Here is a 20,256-nt window from a genome sequence, read left to right as displayed (position 1 = left end):
CGCTGCCTTAAGAAAGACAGAAGCTTATATTAAGCCGCGCTGCTTCACGCATTATGGGAAAAAGATACGGAGATATTACGTACCACAGGTATTCAATACACTTGGTGAAGAATTTTACAATTTCAAAACAAGACGTAAAATGACTAAAACAATAAGAAAATGGTGCATATCCTTGCAGATAAATCACTGATGGCCTCTTACATGTTATAATCTACTTTCTCTGTTTTTGCTATAATCTACTTTCCCTTTTGCTTCAGATTTTAGAGTTGTTTAGATATTTTTAGATTTGTTCAGTTGTTGAGATGGCTCATTTCAAGTTGTGATGACGTCTGTTCATGTTTGTTTTCGTTTTTCTCGAGTTGCATTCCTATTTGCTCAATTGCATACATAATTTTTGTATAATATGCATGCATTAGTGTTCTCAAATTTATTGTTTTGTGCATAATTTTTTGTACACATTCGGTGATTCACTGTACTGCCTGAACAACCAACAAGCACGCTGTGCTTAGGTTGGACGGGAAAACTCATGTACTAAATGAAAATGAATAAATTTGATTTGATTTGATTTGATTTGATTTGAAGACGAAGACGAAGTGTCCCTGCTACGGTGGCTGCACATCGCTCCAGTGAAAAATCTCGCCATCCGCGTAAATACGTTCCTTATACCAAGAGTTCCTTATACTTCATACCATCTGAAGAAGCTCCCGAAGCTCATGCGCCGTCTGGCTGTGTGGCATTGACAGAATGTCCCACAGTCATCCCTGCAACCGGACTGTGCTCCGAGACTAGGCCTAGGGCCTCCGGTGACGCGCTGGCGGGGGTAACTCCACCGGTGTCGCTCGTCGCGACGGCTTCAGCGGCACCTCTTCTGACAACTGAGCCTGGGTCCCAGCTCCTGGTTCCTGCTTCCGGTCCATCAGCGGCAGCGCACATCCCGCCTTCTCCAAATGTTTCTCAGCCCGTGAGCGATCTGCCCTCTGGGCGGAACACGGCAATGGCTACCCAGCCTCGACTTTTGGACGGGGCCTCAACCGCGCTGCGTGAGGAGGAGAGCTCTCCAATGGACATGATTTCAGCACCTGCACCCGTGACTCCGGCTTCTCGCGGTTCTCAAAAGCGTCCATCAGGGGACACTGCACAGGATTCATCTTCGGCCAACAACAGCTCACAAGGCAAGCGTTCCTGCCTAGCAAATGCCAGCCACGTTGTATCGACGCCTGGATCGGCATCGTATAAAGTGGCCATTAAAGCTCTGGCAAACACAAGCCTCACAGACGTCCCGAACAGGATCCTTCAGGCAAACCTGGACGCTTGTCTTGGAACCAAAGGTTTTCGTGGCTTCACGGCTAGAACGAATTCCAATACCATCGCTGTGTGGCTCCCGACTCTGGCTGCTGTCGAGCGTCTGCAAACGCTCAAGTGTATATCGATTACAAGCGAGATTTCGGTGCCTGTCCAGGTGTACCTTGTAGAAGGTTCGGACCTACAACGGTGTGTTGTGTACAACGTCGACGTCGCCGAAGAACAGGCAACCCTACAGCGTGAGCTATACTGCCCTTCGCACCGTGTTATCCAAGCGCGGTATATGGGCAAAGGGCGCTCCTGTATCGTCACACTGCAAGGCCCACCAACTCCTCCAGAACGCCTTTACTATTATGGCTGTATTCTGCGACCTCGGCCATACAAACCGAGCGCTGTCTACTGCTACAGTTGCTTCAGATCTGGCCACATGCGCCGATCATGCCCTTTTACAACTCAAGATCAGGCTACGCCACAAGGCACACCGTCTTACCGTTGCGGACTTTGCAAGACCGACGACCATGAGATCACCTCTCCAACCTGCCCAACAAAACAAAAGGCAACTGAAAAGGTTCGGCGTAGGATACATAAACTCGTGCCTCCACCTGAAAATGCAGCCCCTATACAGACATCCAACAGGTTTGCGGCCCTCCAGTGGGATGACGACGACTGGCCAGAGCTTTCCGAGTCCAATCCGCCTGCAGCCTCTGTTCAACTGTCTTACAGAGATAAAGTGCGCAAGGATCGCCGTCGCCTTCAGGCTACAAACAATACCAGCATGCTGGAGCCACTCCCTGAGGACATGGCAGCAGTTGACGACCAAATCGCACGCCTTTTAGCCGAAGTTTCTAAGCTACGACAGCGCCGTGAGCTGCTTGCTCGTCGAAGACCAACAGCGGAATCCAACCTTGCGCCACTGAGTGCTGCCGCACCGTCGACTACGTCCAGCCCTCACGCATTGTTTGCTGACTCTACCAGGTCTTCTGCTGCACTGCGGGATAATTCTACAACATCCCTCCTCCGATTTATGGTAACCCAGTTATCTAACCTGACATCCGTTCTTTTACAACGCTTGGACGCTTAATCGAAAATGACGAGTACACGTTGTTGCGGCGTGCTCCAGTGGAACTGCAGAGGCCTCTCCACAAAGGTGGGAGAGCTCAAATATTGATTTCGCATGAACAAGCTCCAGGTGTGGGCCCCGCTACTGCAGGAGACCAATGCCTTGCCATCCATTCCGGGCTTTAATGGATACATGTCTCCATCAATGACCGACCGTCGTGTGCACACTGCAGCCCCTCCAGGAAAGGCGGCGGTATATGTCGATACGCGCTTTCCTCAAGTTCGCCTCTCCCTAGAAAAATGGTGCACCTCATATCAGGAGGTAGTTGCAGTGGCCGTGAAGTTTCCCAAGGCAACTGTTGTGGTCGTGTCATGCTATGTAAGGCCCGCCGGTGGAGCTTCCTCCCGCATTAATCTGGGGTGGTTATTAACTCTGCGACGACAACACCCAGGGTGCCCTATTTTAGTCGGTGGTGACTTTAACGCCCCTCACCCAGACTGGGAATACCTCACTTCTAGCCCCCGTGGTAGGCGTGTGCGGGACGCCTTCGCGGATGCGTTGCTTGTATTACTCAACCATCCCGATTCAGCAACGCGGGCTGTGCACCATGCTCGCAGTCCAACGTATGCTCCGGACCTTACGTGGTGGTCCGGTCCCGGCACTCCCTCGTGGCACCTGGAGCCTGACTGCTGGGGTAGTGACCACCACCCTATCATCATCGGTCTTCATCCGTTACGAGCCCGCCGATTACGCCGTAGGTGTTCTGTGGTCAATTGGGACACCTTTCGCACCACGCTCGAAGATCTCTCTGTGCAGTCATCTACACTACGTATGGACTGCATACAAACTGCGCTCAACAAGGCTACAACTGTCACCTGGACAGACGTCAATCGTCCGGCGCCGGATGTGGGTCTGCTTAACTTGTGGGCTGCTCGCCGACAAGCGGAGATGGCAGCTTCCCGAGACTCGACTTCTGCCCAAGCACGCACAAGGCTGAATTACCTTACTGCCAAGGCTCGCAGATATGAACGTACTCTATCGCGAAGGCAGTGGCATGCGTGGTGTGACCAGTTTTCAACACAGTCATCGAATGCTTCTTTATGGCGAACATTTAGCGCTATGGAACGTGGTTCTCGTCGTCCTGACGCAGCGGCCACAGCATGCTTCGCTGCTAACTTAGCTCCGGATGATTTCGCAAGAGAAGCAGCGCGGAAGTTTTTTCCGAAGTATGACGTGTTGCCTCCAAGGACCGCAGGAGCCTCCTTGGCTGGCATTCCAGCATATGTCGACAGGTTACCATCTACAGCCGACGCTGAGGGTATCGCAAGCCCATTTTCCATGCCCGAGTTGCTTGCAGCAATAGATGAGGCCCGTCGGAAGACTGCACCCGGCCCGGACTCCATTCCGTACGAGGTGTACAAGAACATGAGTTCCGCTCTACTGCCTCAACTCCTCGCCACCATCAACAAGGTATGGATAGAAGGCGTCGTACCAGAAACTTGGAAATCGGCTATTGTGATCCCCATCCCAAAGCCAGGGAAGCCGCCGACAGACCTTGGTAATTTCCGGCCTATATCACTTACGCCCACTTTGTGCAAGCTTACTGAAAAGATGCTTGCCACACGCCTGTCGTGGTGGCTTGAGCACCACGGTTTCTATCATCCCGCCCAAATCGGCTTTCGAACGTCCATAGGTACAGAAGATGGATTGGCTGTCTTGGCGTCATCAGTTCTAGCATCAACACGCAGCCACAATGTGCGTACCGTACTGGCCATGGACGTTCAAAAGGCGTACGACAATATCAGTCATGCTGCTATCCTGGAATAACTTGACATGCTGCATTTCCCCGTTAGAGTGCGCAATTTTGTAAAATCCTTTCTGGAAGGCCGACACTTTGCCATACGCCTCAGTGGTGAGGCCGTCGGATCCTTTGTGCCTCTTCGCGGCGTGCCCCAGGGATCGGTACTATCGGCAACATTATTTAATATTACTTTTATCCCCCTTGCTTGGCGCTTACATGAAGTGACTGATATTAAGTTTTTATTGTACGCTGATGACATCACTGTGTGGAGCACCCACCACGACCTGTTGACTCAAGCCTCCGCCCTACAGTCAGCCCTAGATATAACGTCGACTTATGCCTCTTCAATTGGTCTTCAGCTTTCAGTGAGCAAAACTACGTATGTGTCTGTTGCCAACCGCTGGGGACGCCGTAAACTCGCTGCGACACCAATTCGTCTCCATCTATCCGGAACTCCACTTCAAGAAAGTTCGATAGTCAAAATATTGGGCTTGACGATTCACGAGTCAGGAACAGGGACTGCTTGGCTTTCTCGAGCTAAAAAGCAAGCGATTCAGGCGTTAGGTCTGATTAGACGAATTGCTCCTAAAACAGGCGGCGCCCGCTCTCATGTTGCAAGGCAGTTGGTGCGGGCGGTTGTGCAACCGCGCCTCGTGTACCAAGCCCAATTCCAGCATTTGACGAGGGCTCAGTGGGATCGCCTTGAAGCCGTAAATCGAGAGGCAATGAGGGTCATCACTTGCCTTCCCTGCATAACCCCGATCGTGGCGCTCCAAGAACATGCGCAGCTGAATACTCTAGATGAGCTGGTGCAGCAAAGACGTGATGCTCGCCGGCTGAAGTCTAACCTTACACACGCAACGTGTGCACTCAGGGCGTATGCTTCCTCGCACTCCATTCGACAGCCGCCTCCGCCAGTTCTCCCTCCCTGGCATTTTGTGCAGCTAAGCGATAACAAACCAACAGATCTATGCCGGCCATCATCTACCCTCGCGGCGGCGTCGTTTCGCGAACGAATTACACAAGAAGACGCCCATCTGCCGCATGGCTCCATCGTTTTATACGTTGACGCAGGCATCCAGGCTTGCGAAACCACTACTGCAATTTACTGCCCTTGCAAGCCTTCCCTCAACAAAACGTCCAGGTTTCGCTTACCAGAACCTCCTTCCTCCTTCTGTGTGGAGATGCTTGCCGTTCAAGAGGCACTATGCTCAGTGGCCGCCGTTCCCCTACTACCTACGGCTCGCATTGTCATCCGCACCGACGCTCTTCAAGTCATACGCCTACTACGACGCGTCAGTCGCACCCCAGGCATTTGTCAGGACATCCATCGTCTTGCGACACGCATCCCGCAGCCAATCCGAATTCAGTGGGTCCCACGAGACCTCCTGAGTTCGCAAAGCCGTGCAGATTCTGCGACCCACCTTGTGACCCCAACTTCGTCTTCGCCTCGAGTCCTAACACTGGATGACACCACCCTCCTTTTAACAAAAAAGGAACACCTCCGGCGCCGCACACGTGCTCTAATCCCTCCGTGTGCGGTAACCCTCCCCCGTGGTCTTACCCGTGCAGAGGAGGTTGCGCTTCGGAGGATCCGGGTCGGGATTGCCCTAACTCCAGCCGTTACACGAAAGTGGCCGCAATTTGAAGGTGTATTTCCCCGCCCCGGGTGTCCAGTCTGCAAGAACCGAAATCTTGAGGCCGACATTCACCACCTGCTGTGGGTTTGCCCGGCGCTGAAGCCTACAAGAATTCGGCACCTGGCGGCAGCGGGTCTTTCGCCCGATAACAGTGCTTCATACACCGCTTGGACACAAGGACCTCATCATCGTTCACTGCTCGATTTCATTAGATCAGCGAACCTTTACTCATTTATTTAGGCATCCTCATTTATCATTACATGCCGTTTTATGCCCTGAGGCAATAAACATCGCATTAAAAAAAAAAAAGAATACGCCCCGAATGTTCCCTTCCGGGTATGCAGCCAAGATTCTATTAATCACTGTGAAAACGGACCCTCCTAATGCAAACCGCGAAACAGGTTACAAATATAACAGCATTCCTGTACTCTGGTTTTATTTGTTCGAGTAAACCAGGGAATTACTACTCAGTTAAATATCGCAAACAAATAAGCAGCGAAAGGGCAGCTCCCCGCGAAAAGTTGCGAATGCCCTTTCCAACTACTGTCCATCCTGCTACCCCTCCATGACTCACTTAAGAACAACACACCCTACTACATCAAGCGAGCAAATTCATTATCCCGCATCACCCATGAAGTAGCAAGCGTGCAGGAACTTTCCGGATGCTGTTGTTACCCGTTGTCGGGATATATCCATTAAACCATAATGTCACGGCAAATCCGTATGTTTAGCAGCCCGTTTAGTTTTACTCTCGGTAACTGCATAGGATATTACGGGCAGCAAGTTTTGCAGCAGGTGTTGGGAACCTTGTTCGACAAATCGCTAGGTGCAGTCTGAAATGCGACGTGCGAATCCACACTTTTAAAGATTCCGGCCTGTTAGTTACAAGGAATCTGCTATATCTTGATCCCTGGTATTTATTTCTTGACCATTTCGCACATTGTCGGTCATATTTAGTTGGGTTAAGGCGAGTCAAAGGATTGCCGAACCAGATCTCCTTTGACCAATATTTACCTTTTACCAATATTTACCAATATTTAATATTTTATTATGGCTACTTTGTACGCTTAGAGCGCGTTTAATTCTTTAGGAAGCATTAGCGCTGCAAAAGGCTCATTATCGTGATTATACAATGTTTATGTAGCAATTCTTCATGATAAAAAGACTTCAGAAATCATCAATAACCTTCTGCACAGAGTTTAGGGGCGATATTTGTTCATACAGAGACGGGTAAAAATTCCATTTTAAAAAGTTCCTGCATTTCATTCCCTGTTTTTCTCCTTACTGTACAACATTAATAAACTTAATGACGGTTGATTTTTGTCATATCATCAGCAGGAGCAACAGCAAGTTAAACAGGTTTTGTGCGCGCATATTGGCGATCACAAGTGCCGTCCGGGTTTCGTAAAACCTCCTAGTCAATCCATATTAGTACGTACTGCTTCTATTTCTGTAAAAAAAGAGATGTTCTATGCTTCCCTTCGCTTTATTCCTTTCTCATCTATTTTCCACAGCAGCAAGATATATCTGTAACCGTCATTCCAACAAAAAAGTCATTGGTTCTTTCTCAGTACAGAAAAATTTGGCAAAAATAAGTTTACTTTACGGTTTTTTGAGTTCCTTTTCTTCCACTCTAATGAATCAGCAGTTAAATCGAGGAGAGCGGCCAGGTTGCACCTGACCATTCCCGAGGCGCCTTTCGCAATTGATGAAGCTTCACGTGATCTCTGAGGGCTGACAAGATCTGCGTACAGTTTGGAAACGCAATGAAGAAATGAAAGAAAGTGACCATTTCAGGAGGACAGATTTTAAGCTCCCCCTCTAACACCATCAATATTCTCGGTTGGAGAAGCCCAGCTACAAAATAAGATTCAGTAAATAAAGAAGGCACCATATTGAGGACGCTAGGGATTTTAAACGTACATCGTCGGGAGAAAAGTCACAGGCGACAAACCACGCCTGCGTTCAGGATTTGCTTCTTCGCCTTTTTCCGGCAACACTAATGGGCTCCATTCGAACGCTAATGAATAGTGGCCCCCTTCACCGTTCGAAGAAGGCAGGAATGTTTCGCACAGCAAGTCAATTTCTCTCACTTCACAAAAGGCGGATCGTCTCTTTCGATCTTAGTAGATTGAGGAAGGTTTGTTAAACATTCTTCTCTTACGAGAACATCGAGCTTTAAGAATGCCCGCTGACTGGATGGTGGGAACACCGGAACCGGTCTATTTCAAACTCGCGGCTAGTGGCTTTTGCTCCAACCGAGGGCTTTTTTGTGAGCCGTAAAATGTGAAGGTTTTCGGGAATTCAGATGAATGATTTCGATTAGCAAGCAAAAAAATTCACAGAGGGCTACGATATTCGGTAATGCGAAGTTTGAGCGCAGCTCTTCACACTCCACGTGTGGTGGCGTGTGTGTGTGTGCGTACACACCCCCTGGAATGTGTCGTATTACGGTGCCAGCCGTCCTCCGGGAACATCTCGTGGCAGCCACCTTACGAGTGGCGTTTGGCTGTGGTACAGACAGCCAGTTATGCCGACAACGCGGAACGCAAGAACGAATGCGTAGGAGCTGCGCTCTAGAATATGAATACAAGAAGTTGTTCCGTCTGCGGTACATTAATGAAACAATTTTGGACTAACGGGCCTCAAGGAACGTTTAAGAGAGAGGGGAAAAACGCGCGAAATGGGGGAAAACGCTACTTTTTGATGCTTAGCGCCCCTTAACCTATAAATGATCTACCATATAAACTTGATACACGTATGATGTTCTCCAACTCATGTGAACTACGATGAAATTCAAGGCTTACTATATAAGCCCCTCTTAGAGGAAAAAACATGGCGCAGTCAAGGCCAACAACTCTGCAAATAAAACTGAAAAAGGTGCAATAGAGGCACGCAATTTTAAAGCATCTCGTAGCCACGCTACACAAAGAGTACGGAGCTAAAACTACATGAGCATGGAGCGGGCCACGGGACGAAAAATTACCATATTCGGTCTTAATACACGTCTGCCGTGCTAAAAGGCTCGTAAAAAAATTGTAGATGAAAAAAAAATGAAAATTGGTGTTGGGGAAAGGAAATGACGCAGTATCTGTCACAAATATCTCGGTGGACACATAAACCATGCCGTAAGGGGAGGGATAAAGGAGGGGCTGAGAAAAGAAAGGGAGGAAGAGCTGCCGTAATCGAGGGCACCGGAATAATTTCGACCACCTGGGGATCTTTCACGAGCACTCACATCGCACAGCACAAGGACGCCTTTTGCGTTTCGCCTCCATCGAAACGCTGCCGCCCCGACCGCGTTCGAACCCGAGTACTCCGGGTCAATAGCCGAACGCTCTCATCACTGAGCCACCGCGGTGGGCAATTTTGGAGATGTTCATGGAGCTAATTTTGTGTGCATTCATTTAAGGGTGAATAATATGGTGATTCTGGAAGGGCATCTCATTTTGTCCCGTGCAATGTCTCATTGGCCCCGATCTTGTGGAGCAAAATGCGACATTTAGGAGTTTTAAATTTCAAATCTTTTTCAGTGTTCCCGTATAGCCGGACTTTTGTAATTTAGTGGGCATGACGACTGGATGGTTGGGAATAATTCGGAACTATTTTTTTATATGCTATGGGCGAATGAAAGACAATAGAGACGATTTGCACATTTGTGTCGCGTTTTGTCCGACTGTCCCTGATACGTCTCATCTCTCGTACATGTTCTATAAAACCGGTGCTGTTTTTTGTGCATTCTGCCTTTTTCCTCTTTCGCCTAGCACAATGTTGCCAACCGAGCACGAGTATGGGTATCATATCGGCTTTTTTTCCCTTTATTTTTCTCCTGCTCTCTCATCATGCTCCAACTTGCGCAACGATTGCACTGAGCTCCAGAAATTTCCATTGTCCTACAAAGTGTGCTCAGTAGTGAACAAAATATTTGTTACTTACTCAACATAGTAAAGTACAAGAGGTACAGCTAACTGCAAAAAATAAAAGTGATTGTGTTATGGTTTATTGACCGTAAACTTCGTTCACGTGTGCAACAGCCAGTCTAGGGTTTTTGTGTTAGAGACTTTTGAATGTTTCTCTGAAAACGCTGCTTATATGATATTATGTCCAGACAGCTCTTGACAGCCGAACGTCTCTCTCCGGAAAAGCACTGCGTATTTTGGTCTTGCAAAAGGAACATTTTCAGCTCTCGTGACTGTGAACGGTCCCAACCTCCGAATGGTTTTGATTTCCAGAAAAGAACAGCTGAGGACGAGATTAGGTGACTAAAGGTGGTTGGGAAAACGTTGAGACTATCGTTGTCGTTTTCATTATACATCATTAAGCCAAAGGGTCAGGCGTGTTCTTGGCTAGGAGTCGGATTCCTTTCATGACCACATCAGGTATTCTTGCTTTCACAGCATCGTGTAGTTTCTGCAGCAGGCTACAATAGTCGGCACCCATAATGGTCCGGACTTTCGCAAGACATCCTGTTATGCTTATGCTCAAGAGTCTAATACTACTGCAAGAGCGTCCATGGATGTTCCTGAATATTGGCTGCTTGTGAATTTTCGAATAATCCTGGCTTCCATGTTCACGGAATCATATATCGGCTGCCAGAATTCATCCACATTTATTCGACACGCCGAATAATTATTTTCATGCTCCTCCTACACCACCAGCCTCTTCTGTGAATGTTCATTATAGGTTTGCGTTTGCACTGGTGTGAAATAGTAAAGAAAACAGAGTGCTCACCCACTAGATATGTGCAGTTGCTCGTGGGCATATTCTTCACACATCTGCGCAGGGAATGCGCTCCTCACATGAGCTAGTTTTAAATGGTCAATTGTGGTTAGTCAAGGGCTACTGCCAGCACTTTTACGAAGTGAATACCATCCGCAATGCAGGGGAGCCTAGACTTATACTCGATCATTAACCACGAGTGTTCACTTGCAAAAACGTTTTGCCCAGCTCACGTCTGTGTCACATGATGGATGGATACAAGCAGCCTTCATTTGACAGCACAGAAACTTGATAGCACAGCGGTCTTCAATATTGTGCATCACGTAGACAGCTGATGCAACGTGCGCTCAAAAGAAATATAGAATTCTGGTTTTTCACTTTTTCTACAGAAGGAAGAAAGATTATGCTGATAAATTTATATTTCAGCAGTTAGACAAAAGATCATCTACGGGAAAAATCTTTTAACTCATGTCCCGTTTGGTGTTCATGCACAATTTTTTGCTAATTTACGTTGTGCACAGTCTTGCTCATGACCGTTATTTTAATGTATGGGCCAGAGTGCAACAGTAACCGAGGGAGACAAAAAAAAACAGTGGTTAAGCCACACTGGTCACTACAGAAGTGCACGAAAAATAGGAGAATACTGTTACAGTTAATGCAGTCGGTGCAAGTGCATGCTTTTGTCGACAAGAATAGAAAAGAAAATTGTTCGAGCACAATGCGCGAGTAAATTCCCAACAACATTTATCATGTGTTGCTGCCACTGATGCCGTCGGAAACAGCGATACCGGAGTAAACGTTCTCTTCACGCTGGAAGGGGCAGGGACCAACGGATGCGCTAAGCCTTGTGGTGACATTTTTATCCAATCTGAGGCGAGGCTACTGCGCTCGCTGCCTTATACTGCGACGTGCCAGCGCAGTAAACGATCCTCGTTGGCCAGACAGCAGCGTGTCCAAGCCATGCGTGCCGGGCTGTCAGAAGCTGTCACGAATCAACTTCTTCCTATTCCACATTTTTCTCTACCTTCCTTTGCGACGGAAGAATTACGATCCATCTGGCAGTTATCCCGACAGCGATGAAGTCCGCTCATGTCTTCCTTACGTATATAAATCGTTGTTTAGTCAGATCCGGCCAAATGTGACGAGGCCGAGCAGTCAACCGTGCCCAACTAGCACTGTTCGTAGGTTGGAAGTATGGCTGAAGAATAAGGCTAGCACTGACATAGAATGAAAAAAAAAAACAATGCGCTGTGCTCTTTACTTCATTTTTACACTTGTCTGCAAAGAACATACAAGCAGTGCAAGAACGGAGAGAAACTTCATGAGGCTTGCTCTTGGTGGAGATGCAGACTGCTATTTACGAATATTAATTATAATCTTTCCATCTTATGTAGGCGCAGAAAAAGGGGAGCAGCAGTCTCAAAGGCAAAACAAAAGTAGTATATCCACGGAGCGGGACACTGACCCTATAGGAAGCTGGCATTATATTTCGGAACCCTGACACTAGTGTCTATCTCGAGAGCACAGACTTCGTTCTTTAAAATGAAACCCAACTAACAAAACTTGTTTCTGCCTCAAAACTTGTACTTGCCGTATTTGCAGCGCTGTATTAGGGCTCTGAAATACTAGGATGCACACACTTCCTGGTATCCACCCGGTTTCCTTATCCGTATCAATAGTGTAAGTTTTGATCTTTTTGCTCAAGTTTGTGTATTGTATTGTTACTTGAAGGCCCAGTTGACAAGCGCTGCGTACTTTAAACGAATACTGGCACAATGCGTGTTCAACAACTCGCAGCACTTCTCATTCCATGCTTTGGCAACAGTCGTCAGCCGGAGTGTTTCCTTCAAGTGTTCGGGATAAAGGGAATATTCGCTTCTTTTCTCCCTAGCCCAAAGCGCTTTGAAATCTCCCTCTCGTGGCTCATCGTGACTAGACTTCGCCTCGGCCTCCCTTGGGTGACGATGGGCAGCGACACACCGTCGCCAACTTTGTAGACCGCACCCGGCTCCGCCGTTCTTTTCTCTGTGCGCTCAGGGGGTGTAAAAGGAGAAGCCGAGGGCGACGGAGGCACTTTAAGGTAAGCAAACGGAGCGGGAACACCGGAATGATGGCCAGGTGAAATGTAAGGTCTTCCATGCCGGCCTGCTCACTGCGCCTACTGGCTCTTCCATTGTGCCACAAGTGATCGACTTCAAGGCCAGAGGCGCGGAGCGGAGTGGTCTTTATATATATAAAGACCACTCCGCGCCTCTGCCCTTGAAGTCGAGCTCCGCACCACACCTGTTGCCTGGATGTAAAGCACTCAGCAAAGAAAAGAAATAAAGCAGTAGCAATTGGTTCGGCTTCCACTCGCTTTAAACGTCAACAAACCAGACATTACCGCAAGGAATGATAAATGCTCAGAGTGGAGCGTGTGATGGCCAAGCATTCTAAGTGTCCATGTGAAAAGCGTCAACCATCTTATTCTAAAGATAGGTAAGTGTGACTGATAGTATTATACAAGTGTGACTGTTAATATTGTGACTGATAATACAGCCAACGAGAAATCAAGAAACAAGAGCTAATGTTCGCACTTCTTTGACTATCACGGCTCCATTCACACTGTCCATTGCATTATTCAATCGGGTGGTTCTGGCATCACCAAACTATTGCGTTGTGAAAAATAGAAAACAAAGCCTGTCTTCCGACCTTCATGTAACTGATTATGGAGATGAAATGGGTCTATCACGAAAGGAGAAGTAATTGTGTCTCCAATGCGAGCTGTACAAACCCAATGATAAGTCATCTATATTGATGAGTAGCAACATTCCTTCAACTTCAAAAGTTTCAGAAATATGCATACTTCATTAGCTATAATACTGAATGTAGAAGTCGTATACAGAATATTACCGCCGACGCATCAACATTTCTTCTTTGCGGAAACTAACAGAGACAGTGGAGCGAGATGCATCAAATTACTTATCGATTCTTTGCATTAATTTTCGACTGTCTTGTCCTTTGACAGCGATTGCTGCAGGCAGTTTTTTTTTCTCAACTGACTACTTTGTCAAACATGGTTTCATTATTCACTCTTGTGGAATTTTCGTTTCACATGAGCTAGTAGGAGTCGCCGCCACAATTTGAAGCACTGCTCACACAAACTGCTGTGACGACCTACTCCTACCAGTCCTCGTTGCCTCACAGAAGCCATCTGTTTGAATGCATAGCCTTTACTCGAAAAGCCATATATAGTGTTAGATTAGAGGAACTACTCTTTCTTTAATCAGATCGTGGCATTTAGGGTTCCAACATAATAAAGTGTAAGTACGGGAGGGATGTCACATTCGGCGGCCCAGTCATAACTGCTGCGGCTGTTACTGCGCAGGCGTTCAGGATGACTCAACCTGCAGACATTTCAGGATGTGATGTCAAGCTGCGTTTCAAGGCGTCAGGCTATGTCTTGCGACCGAAATCTCCTCCCGATAACGACGAACTTGGACCGCGCCACCGGCTTGGTCCACGGGGTGGTCAAGCTATCTTAGGTGCTTTTACACGGCGAGCACAACAACACTACTGTGCATTTTTCTGCAGCCTTTTTCTTAACATCTAGAGCTGTAAAAGAACCGATTTGCACCGCTTAACATTGTGCTAAGCGAAATTCTCTCTGTACCGTTATAAAAGCAGGCAGATGTACGGCAGCTTTAAAAACCCAACATTTTTTTTTTTTTACTATGGAGCTTTGAATAAAGGAAAAGAGCATTGGTATGGCCTGTGAACAATGGATGCCTCGTTGTCAGGCGCATAACAACCACCCATTTCTGAATTCTTTATTGATATCTGGAACCCTCTTTTTTTATGAAAACTTGCCTGGTTTCAAGCGCCGGCATTAAAGTTGAAAATTACACTCCTCTCTAGATGTTTATACCCTTCTACAATTACGCTGATTAAGGGAATGCTTATTTCAGAGATCGCTCGAGAACTACCTTGTAAAATATCATTACCTATTTTACCAGGAGAGGCTCGGTTGCAGCTGCATTGTGTTTGCCACCTCCATCGTCGATCCTTTTCAAAACAAAATCTTTTAGCGAAGTCTGCATATGCAGCGCGTTACGCTTTTTATTGGATTTACTTGTGCAACGTAGTCTAATTTGCAAGCAAAGAGGTTTATAATACCAACTTATATACTGGATGCTTCATGTTGGACCGCTACTAATTTAAAAAAAAATAGGTGTTTCAAGTTATGAAAATGGCTTCTACGGCAGTATTTTACCAGCGCCGGCTGACATCAGAAAATAGGTGCACAAAGTCGGCTAATTAGGCGGTTAACTAATTTCAGATAAATCCTTTTAACTATCACTGTTATGCAACTGATTGTCAATAGAGATATTAGTGGGTCGTTATTAATAGGCATATCAATTTATAGAATTTAGAAAATGCTACTACCCTCGGCAATGTGGCCCAACTAATTGTCGATACATAGCCCCAAAAAAACATGCGCTTGCAAAAATCATGCAGGCAAAGACGCGCATTCATAGCTGAAACACTCAAATGTTTAAAAATTAGTGGTGGTCTTCCCTGAAATACCTGGTATAGTTTATTTCAGCAAAAGTAATTAATTTCAACTTCCCTCTCCTTGGGGCATAGTAATTTTATACTAGATTGGGGACTTCGCAGGACCTGCCCACTTGCGACCATATGAATTCAAGACCCACCGCTAAAAGTAGCGTAACTTGATAATACAAATATTAGAATTCAGACAAAATAACAACAATCGATACTTGCTTGATATATTTATTTGCTTTCATAATAACAAACAAATATTATTTTTTACTTGTACAAGAAACCACAATGTTTATTAATCCAGGCATGTCGTTGAAAGCAGCGTGTAAGCCCCCCATTGACTGCGCTTAGGAGCAAGAGTTAAAGCAAAAAAGCAAATAGATCATTCCACCGTACCCGAAGCAGACATTTTTATTTCAATATACGCGTTCGTTGTACTGCTAGAATCAGCGTGTACTGAAACAAAGCATCACGTAGTCTTGCTGTTCTGCAAATGTTTCCAGAACGCTAGCTCAGCCAGAAGCAGTCCTCAGCACTATGCGTGTAGCTTCTTTCTAGGTGCGAATATTTTGTGTGTAGCCACCAGCTATGTACTCTCTGCCAGCTCCCGTGCCCAAACGCTGTGTGGCACATAGTATTTTTGTTGGATATTCTCGCATTTTCGCAGTGGAGCGTATGCCACCACTGGAGTTATATAACTAAGGTGGCAAGGGAATTTGGCTCAAGCGAAACAATAATTGCATGGTGCGAGCGACTCGAGGGAGGTTGGAACAAATATTCAACCTACGTGCTGAGGTTGGTTACACCAACTCATTAAGTTGGTTCACGAGCAGCAAAAAACAAAACGTGAATACACCACGCATAGCTTTGTTTTGACGGCCTGATTTCGAAAGTTCTGTTACCCTAGCCGTCAAGGCAATGTCATCGCCAAACTTAAGCTGGCTGCTGATGCAAAAAAAGAAAAGGGGAATGTGAACATGCCATATTATCCGTGTAACACTTTTTTATCAACGTGTCGCTGGTAAATGAACAAGTGGCGGAACTGCATACATTTTTTGGTCATCAGATTAAAGCTGCTTCTTTCGACCGATGAAACTTTGTCAGGAGGCTCACGCAACAGCTGTCACCAATATGCTCCCCGGAAGTGTAAACACGACTGCTGAAAACACAAATCGACGAGAAGCGGCGCTTGATTAAAACAGGAGAGGCAGACAGATCGTGTAGCGCGGTGTTGTCGGGACATCGTAACAGCATCTCTCCCGCAGCTTGCGCCCCCGTTTTGCTCTTCTCCCTCTGTCAACAACTAAGAAATCAATACGTCTGCCTCGTCGACGCCCGAGATAGGAAGAGAACCAGCAACAAGGCAGGCATTCGTAATTGCTTGTTGCGCTGTGTGGCAGCAGGCTTGGACCTCATTAAGCGTCGGACTTTCAAATTTTATCTGCGACTTGCTTCTACCTGTTATTTTCTCGGGACTGGTCCCTGTTGCTGCGCATGCCGTCGGCACGTTACAGTTTGATAATCATGCCTTGACGCCAGCTGCAGTCTGCATGAGTGCTTTGGGACGTAATGCACCAGATGTAGCCAGCATAGTTTAACATTCTGGAAATACTGAAGCAATGAATAAGCTGCTAACTTTGAAAGGGAGGCTCAAGGCTGTTTATTGAGGAAGTGGGTTATTAAAGAACGGAAAAGTAGAGGCATCCTATATATCGGTGAGATGGCTTGGGTTTTCGAGCCACGCTCTAGGCTACTTTGTAGAGGCCCCTTGTCTTAATATGTTTCCCAATGTCTCCCCATATGCCGTTCGCTCTGGCTCTGGTCATTGCACGGAATTCCTCGCCATCGGTGAGAAAACCATGCTTGGCGATGAGGCTGTTGAAAGAAAATCATTAGCTTCTCGTCCTTTCCTACGGCCCGACAAGCAGGCCCAAAAACGATAATCACTTTTCACAGGACTATGATGACATTTTTAAAATTGAACCTTCTATTTTCTCGTTTCTCGGTGAAGTGTGTGCCTTTAATCTTCGCATGCATTAGTTTTGCTCCAGGTCTTTTCTTGTGATGCGACTTGTCATGGGTTGTCATCGCGACTTTATCTGATTATGACCACTGGTGCGTGGCGGTAGGCTGAGCGGTTTTATTGCGATCTATACATTATTGATGGCGTGATTGAAGCCAACAATTAACGTACTTTTTTAATTTAACTTATAGCAGCCGGCGTTGCTTAACAGCGTTAACGATATCTCCGACAGCTCCACTGTACACTTGGCCTTCTTGACCATTACCCGCTGAAAGAAATTAAGGTCCTCGCACGGGGAAGCAGCGGTCACCACCTCTGGAAGTCTGCCAGACCCTCCTTTGTTTTTCAAGGACGTCGTGCGTGCGTCATAGGCTATGACTTAAGCCTAGTATTCATTTTAGCTCAAATTTTCCTTTCCCTTTTTTCTATCCCGCCTTCATTTCCCGCAGTGCAGGATAGCAAATCGACACCACCAACCTTCCCGCCTTTCCTACTCCGCTTTCTTATCCATCTATCACCGACACAGCTGTGAATCCTTCAGGCAGGCGAAAATATAGCGGCAGAGTTCCGACCTGTTTCTAGCCAGTATACACGCGAGAAACATGGGAATTCGACACTGTTCTGGAACTTAGTTGCAAGTTTGAATTTCAAGCGTATTACTTCAGCCACTTTTGTTCGTTTCATTTCGGAACTTTTGTAAGTAGACGGAAGCTCAGGGCCACTCATAGCTTTATATCATTGCATGCCCAGGATTCCGGGACGTCCTACGGTCGCTCCTCTTGGAGGTGATCAGACAAACTGCCGAAAAGCAGGCACCTACTGCGGAGAACCTGGTGGAGGTAAAAACCAGCTTTAAAGGTAACAATAAAAGAGCTGTTTTTGAGGCATTCTGGTGACACAGATTTCTCGAACACTAAGGGTTAACTGTTGTTTTGTGCAATACGGCAATGCTCTTCGCATGTCGGGAACGAGAAAATGCCGACCTGTGCTCGACACTTTCTTGCATAGTTTTCTCTTCCTTCGTTCCCTCCTTTAGACAATGTAATCTTTTACTTCCTGTTTGTGCATAGCCGGGTCTGTAGTGGACTCTGGACAAACTCAGCCTCTTTTCTATAACTTTCGTCCTTTTTAATTTAATATATCTTTAGGCATGGAATGCTTTAGCTCTTATTTAGGCAACTCCAGAGGAACACCATTTTTGTGCCTTTCCATAATGGCACAGACGGGACACATGCTCCTCCTCTCACACTGATGCATATTTTTAAAGCTTCTAAACGCAGGCGTTTTCGTTGAGGGCAGAACACCAACGCAATGTGCACCCTACTCAGCCACGGGAAAATTCCATTTCGCACCATGGCTCTCATAAACTACTTATTTCTCAAGGGCCACAGATGGTCAGCGGTTTGATTGCATCGCTGGCGCAAAAATTAATCGCAGGTTGCCGCATGCAAACCGGCAGAACCAAACCTGCTACTGGTGATTGATTATTCTTCCGTATCGCACATGCCTCAGAATTTTGGAGGCTTACCTTTTCATATTAGCGTTTTATTCCGGCTAGAAGTTCTGGCACGCTGTTCAGCGCGCTTATACATGGCGCCGCTGTCAATCGCGCTGGCTCCGATCACCACCGTGGTTCGGTGTGGCCTGAATCGTATTGCTCTTGACGATAAACGTACCCTGCAAAAGTGTAACAATGAAAAAGGAACGGGATCATTAGGGATGTTTTTTTTATCTTTTCGGCTCCATCAGGTTTTCTTAACCCCGCCATTGGCTCCTTAAGGAACTCAACCAAAAGGGTGAGCAATCTATCACTTGAAGCTACATCCGCGTTTATACACATGCTTTTGCCTTCAGAGTTTGCTTCTTTAGCTCAGCTACGCCTCTGGAGAGCGCCAAACACAGCGTCCTGCGCTACCCTACGTCTTTATCTTGACTTATGAACTAGAGTGGACCAGTATCATCGTTGAATTGAGTAGGGCGAAAGAGAATGCAGAGAGGATGATGTGTTTTAGTGTGCCTTGGTGTATTCCATGTGCTTTCATCTTCTTCTACCGTAGTTCAGTATAAGGTTAAGGCGGTTTGAGGTTCAGTTTTATGGGGTTTAATCTTCCAAAGCGACTGGGGCTATGAAGGACGCTGTAGAGTCGAGTTCTAGGTACCTTCGATCACGTGGGGTTCCTTAGCGTGCACTGACATCGCACAGCACACGGGACTCTAGTATTTTGACTGTACCGAAACCCGACTGCCACGGCTGGAATGGAACTGGCGTCTTGCGTATCAACACCCAACCATGTATAACTACCAAGCTACCGAGGTCCCCCTGATTGCCGTGTAACGGAAGCCCGTTGTAGCTGTAGTAGTTGGAGTTCTCCTCAATCGGCTTGTCTTGGCTTGGCACCAAAGCAGGTAGGAGAAAAGCGAATGAAAGCCAAACCAACAACCAAGCCATACCAAAGTAAGAGAAGGAGAGAGAATGATGGATACAAAATAGAAGATTGAAGAGGGTTGGATCTTAGTGGATCTTGCCTGTGGGGAATGAATGTGATGACTATCGAAAAGGGCTGTACTTGTATTGTGGACAACGCACCGAGCTATGGAAAAGAAAAATATACCTGACATTAAGACCGAAACAGAGAGAAGAATGGGTCGGTCACAGAACAAATGCGGATTAATTTTCAGCTATTGAAACTCAAGAAGGAACGGCATGGGCGGGGTGTGTAATGTGAATGCAAGATAGCCAAAGGTCCTTTAAGGCAACGGCGTAGATACCACGAGACGGCAAGTCTAGCAAGGGCTGAGAGCGTGAGGTCAGTGGATGAGATTAGGGAAGCTTGCGGGAAAAAGGTGACTGTCATGGGATATCGCTGGTTGGAGAGATATGTTAGAGTTTATGTTTTGTGGTGAACGTACACAGAATCAAGGAGATGATAATGTCCTACTGAATTTAAGCATCAAGCATTTGCTTCAAAAAATTGTTTACTCTTTTCTCTCCAAAGCTCCTAATGGTGGATACCCTCTTTTAAGCTATCACTACAAGCAGAGAGACGAGATGAGGAGAGAGATAAATATGTGTTACAGCCAGCTGTGCCCCATTTGCTCTTATTCAGATTTCACACCACGCCGAGAACAGAGCAGTGGCTTTAACAAGACAGCACAGGTCGCGCCATTT

The 20,256-nt window shown here is 46.7% G+C and overlaps 1 protein-coding gene across 1 annotated transcript in view; it reads right to left on the bottom strand.

Annotated features, from left to right (window-relative positions):
• Nucleotides 1–791: 791 nt before the first annotated feature.
• LOC149360213 (uncharacterized) overlaps nucleotides 792–20,256 on the bottom strand; it is an 85,313-nt gene continuing 65,848 nt past the window's right edge. Inside the window, exons 5-6 of the mRNA XM_089567807.1 lie at nucleotides 1,080–1,133; nucleotides 792–977 (exon numbers count right to left, since the gene is read on the bottom strand). Of these exons, the coding sequence (XP_089423933.1) occupies nucleotides 792–977; nucleotides 1,080–1,133 (240 nt within the window). The remainder of the gene's footprint in view (nucleotides 978–1,079; nucleotides 1,134–20,256) is intronic.

The sequence above is a fragment of the Amblyomma mixtum genome, chromosome 2 (assembly GCF_055824585.1).
Source record: "Amblyomma mixtum isolate Tamu chromosome 2, ASM5582458v1, whole genome shotgun sequence".
In the NCBI taxonomy this organism is placed as follows: Eukaryota; Metazoa; Arthropoda; class Arachnida; order Ixodida; family Ixodidae; genus Amblyomma; species Amblyomma mixtum.
This window is presented reverse-complemented; position numbering and strand designations above follow the sequence as displayed.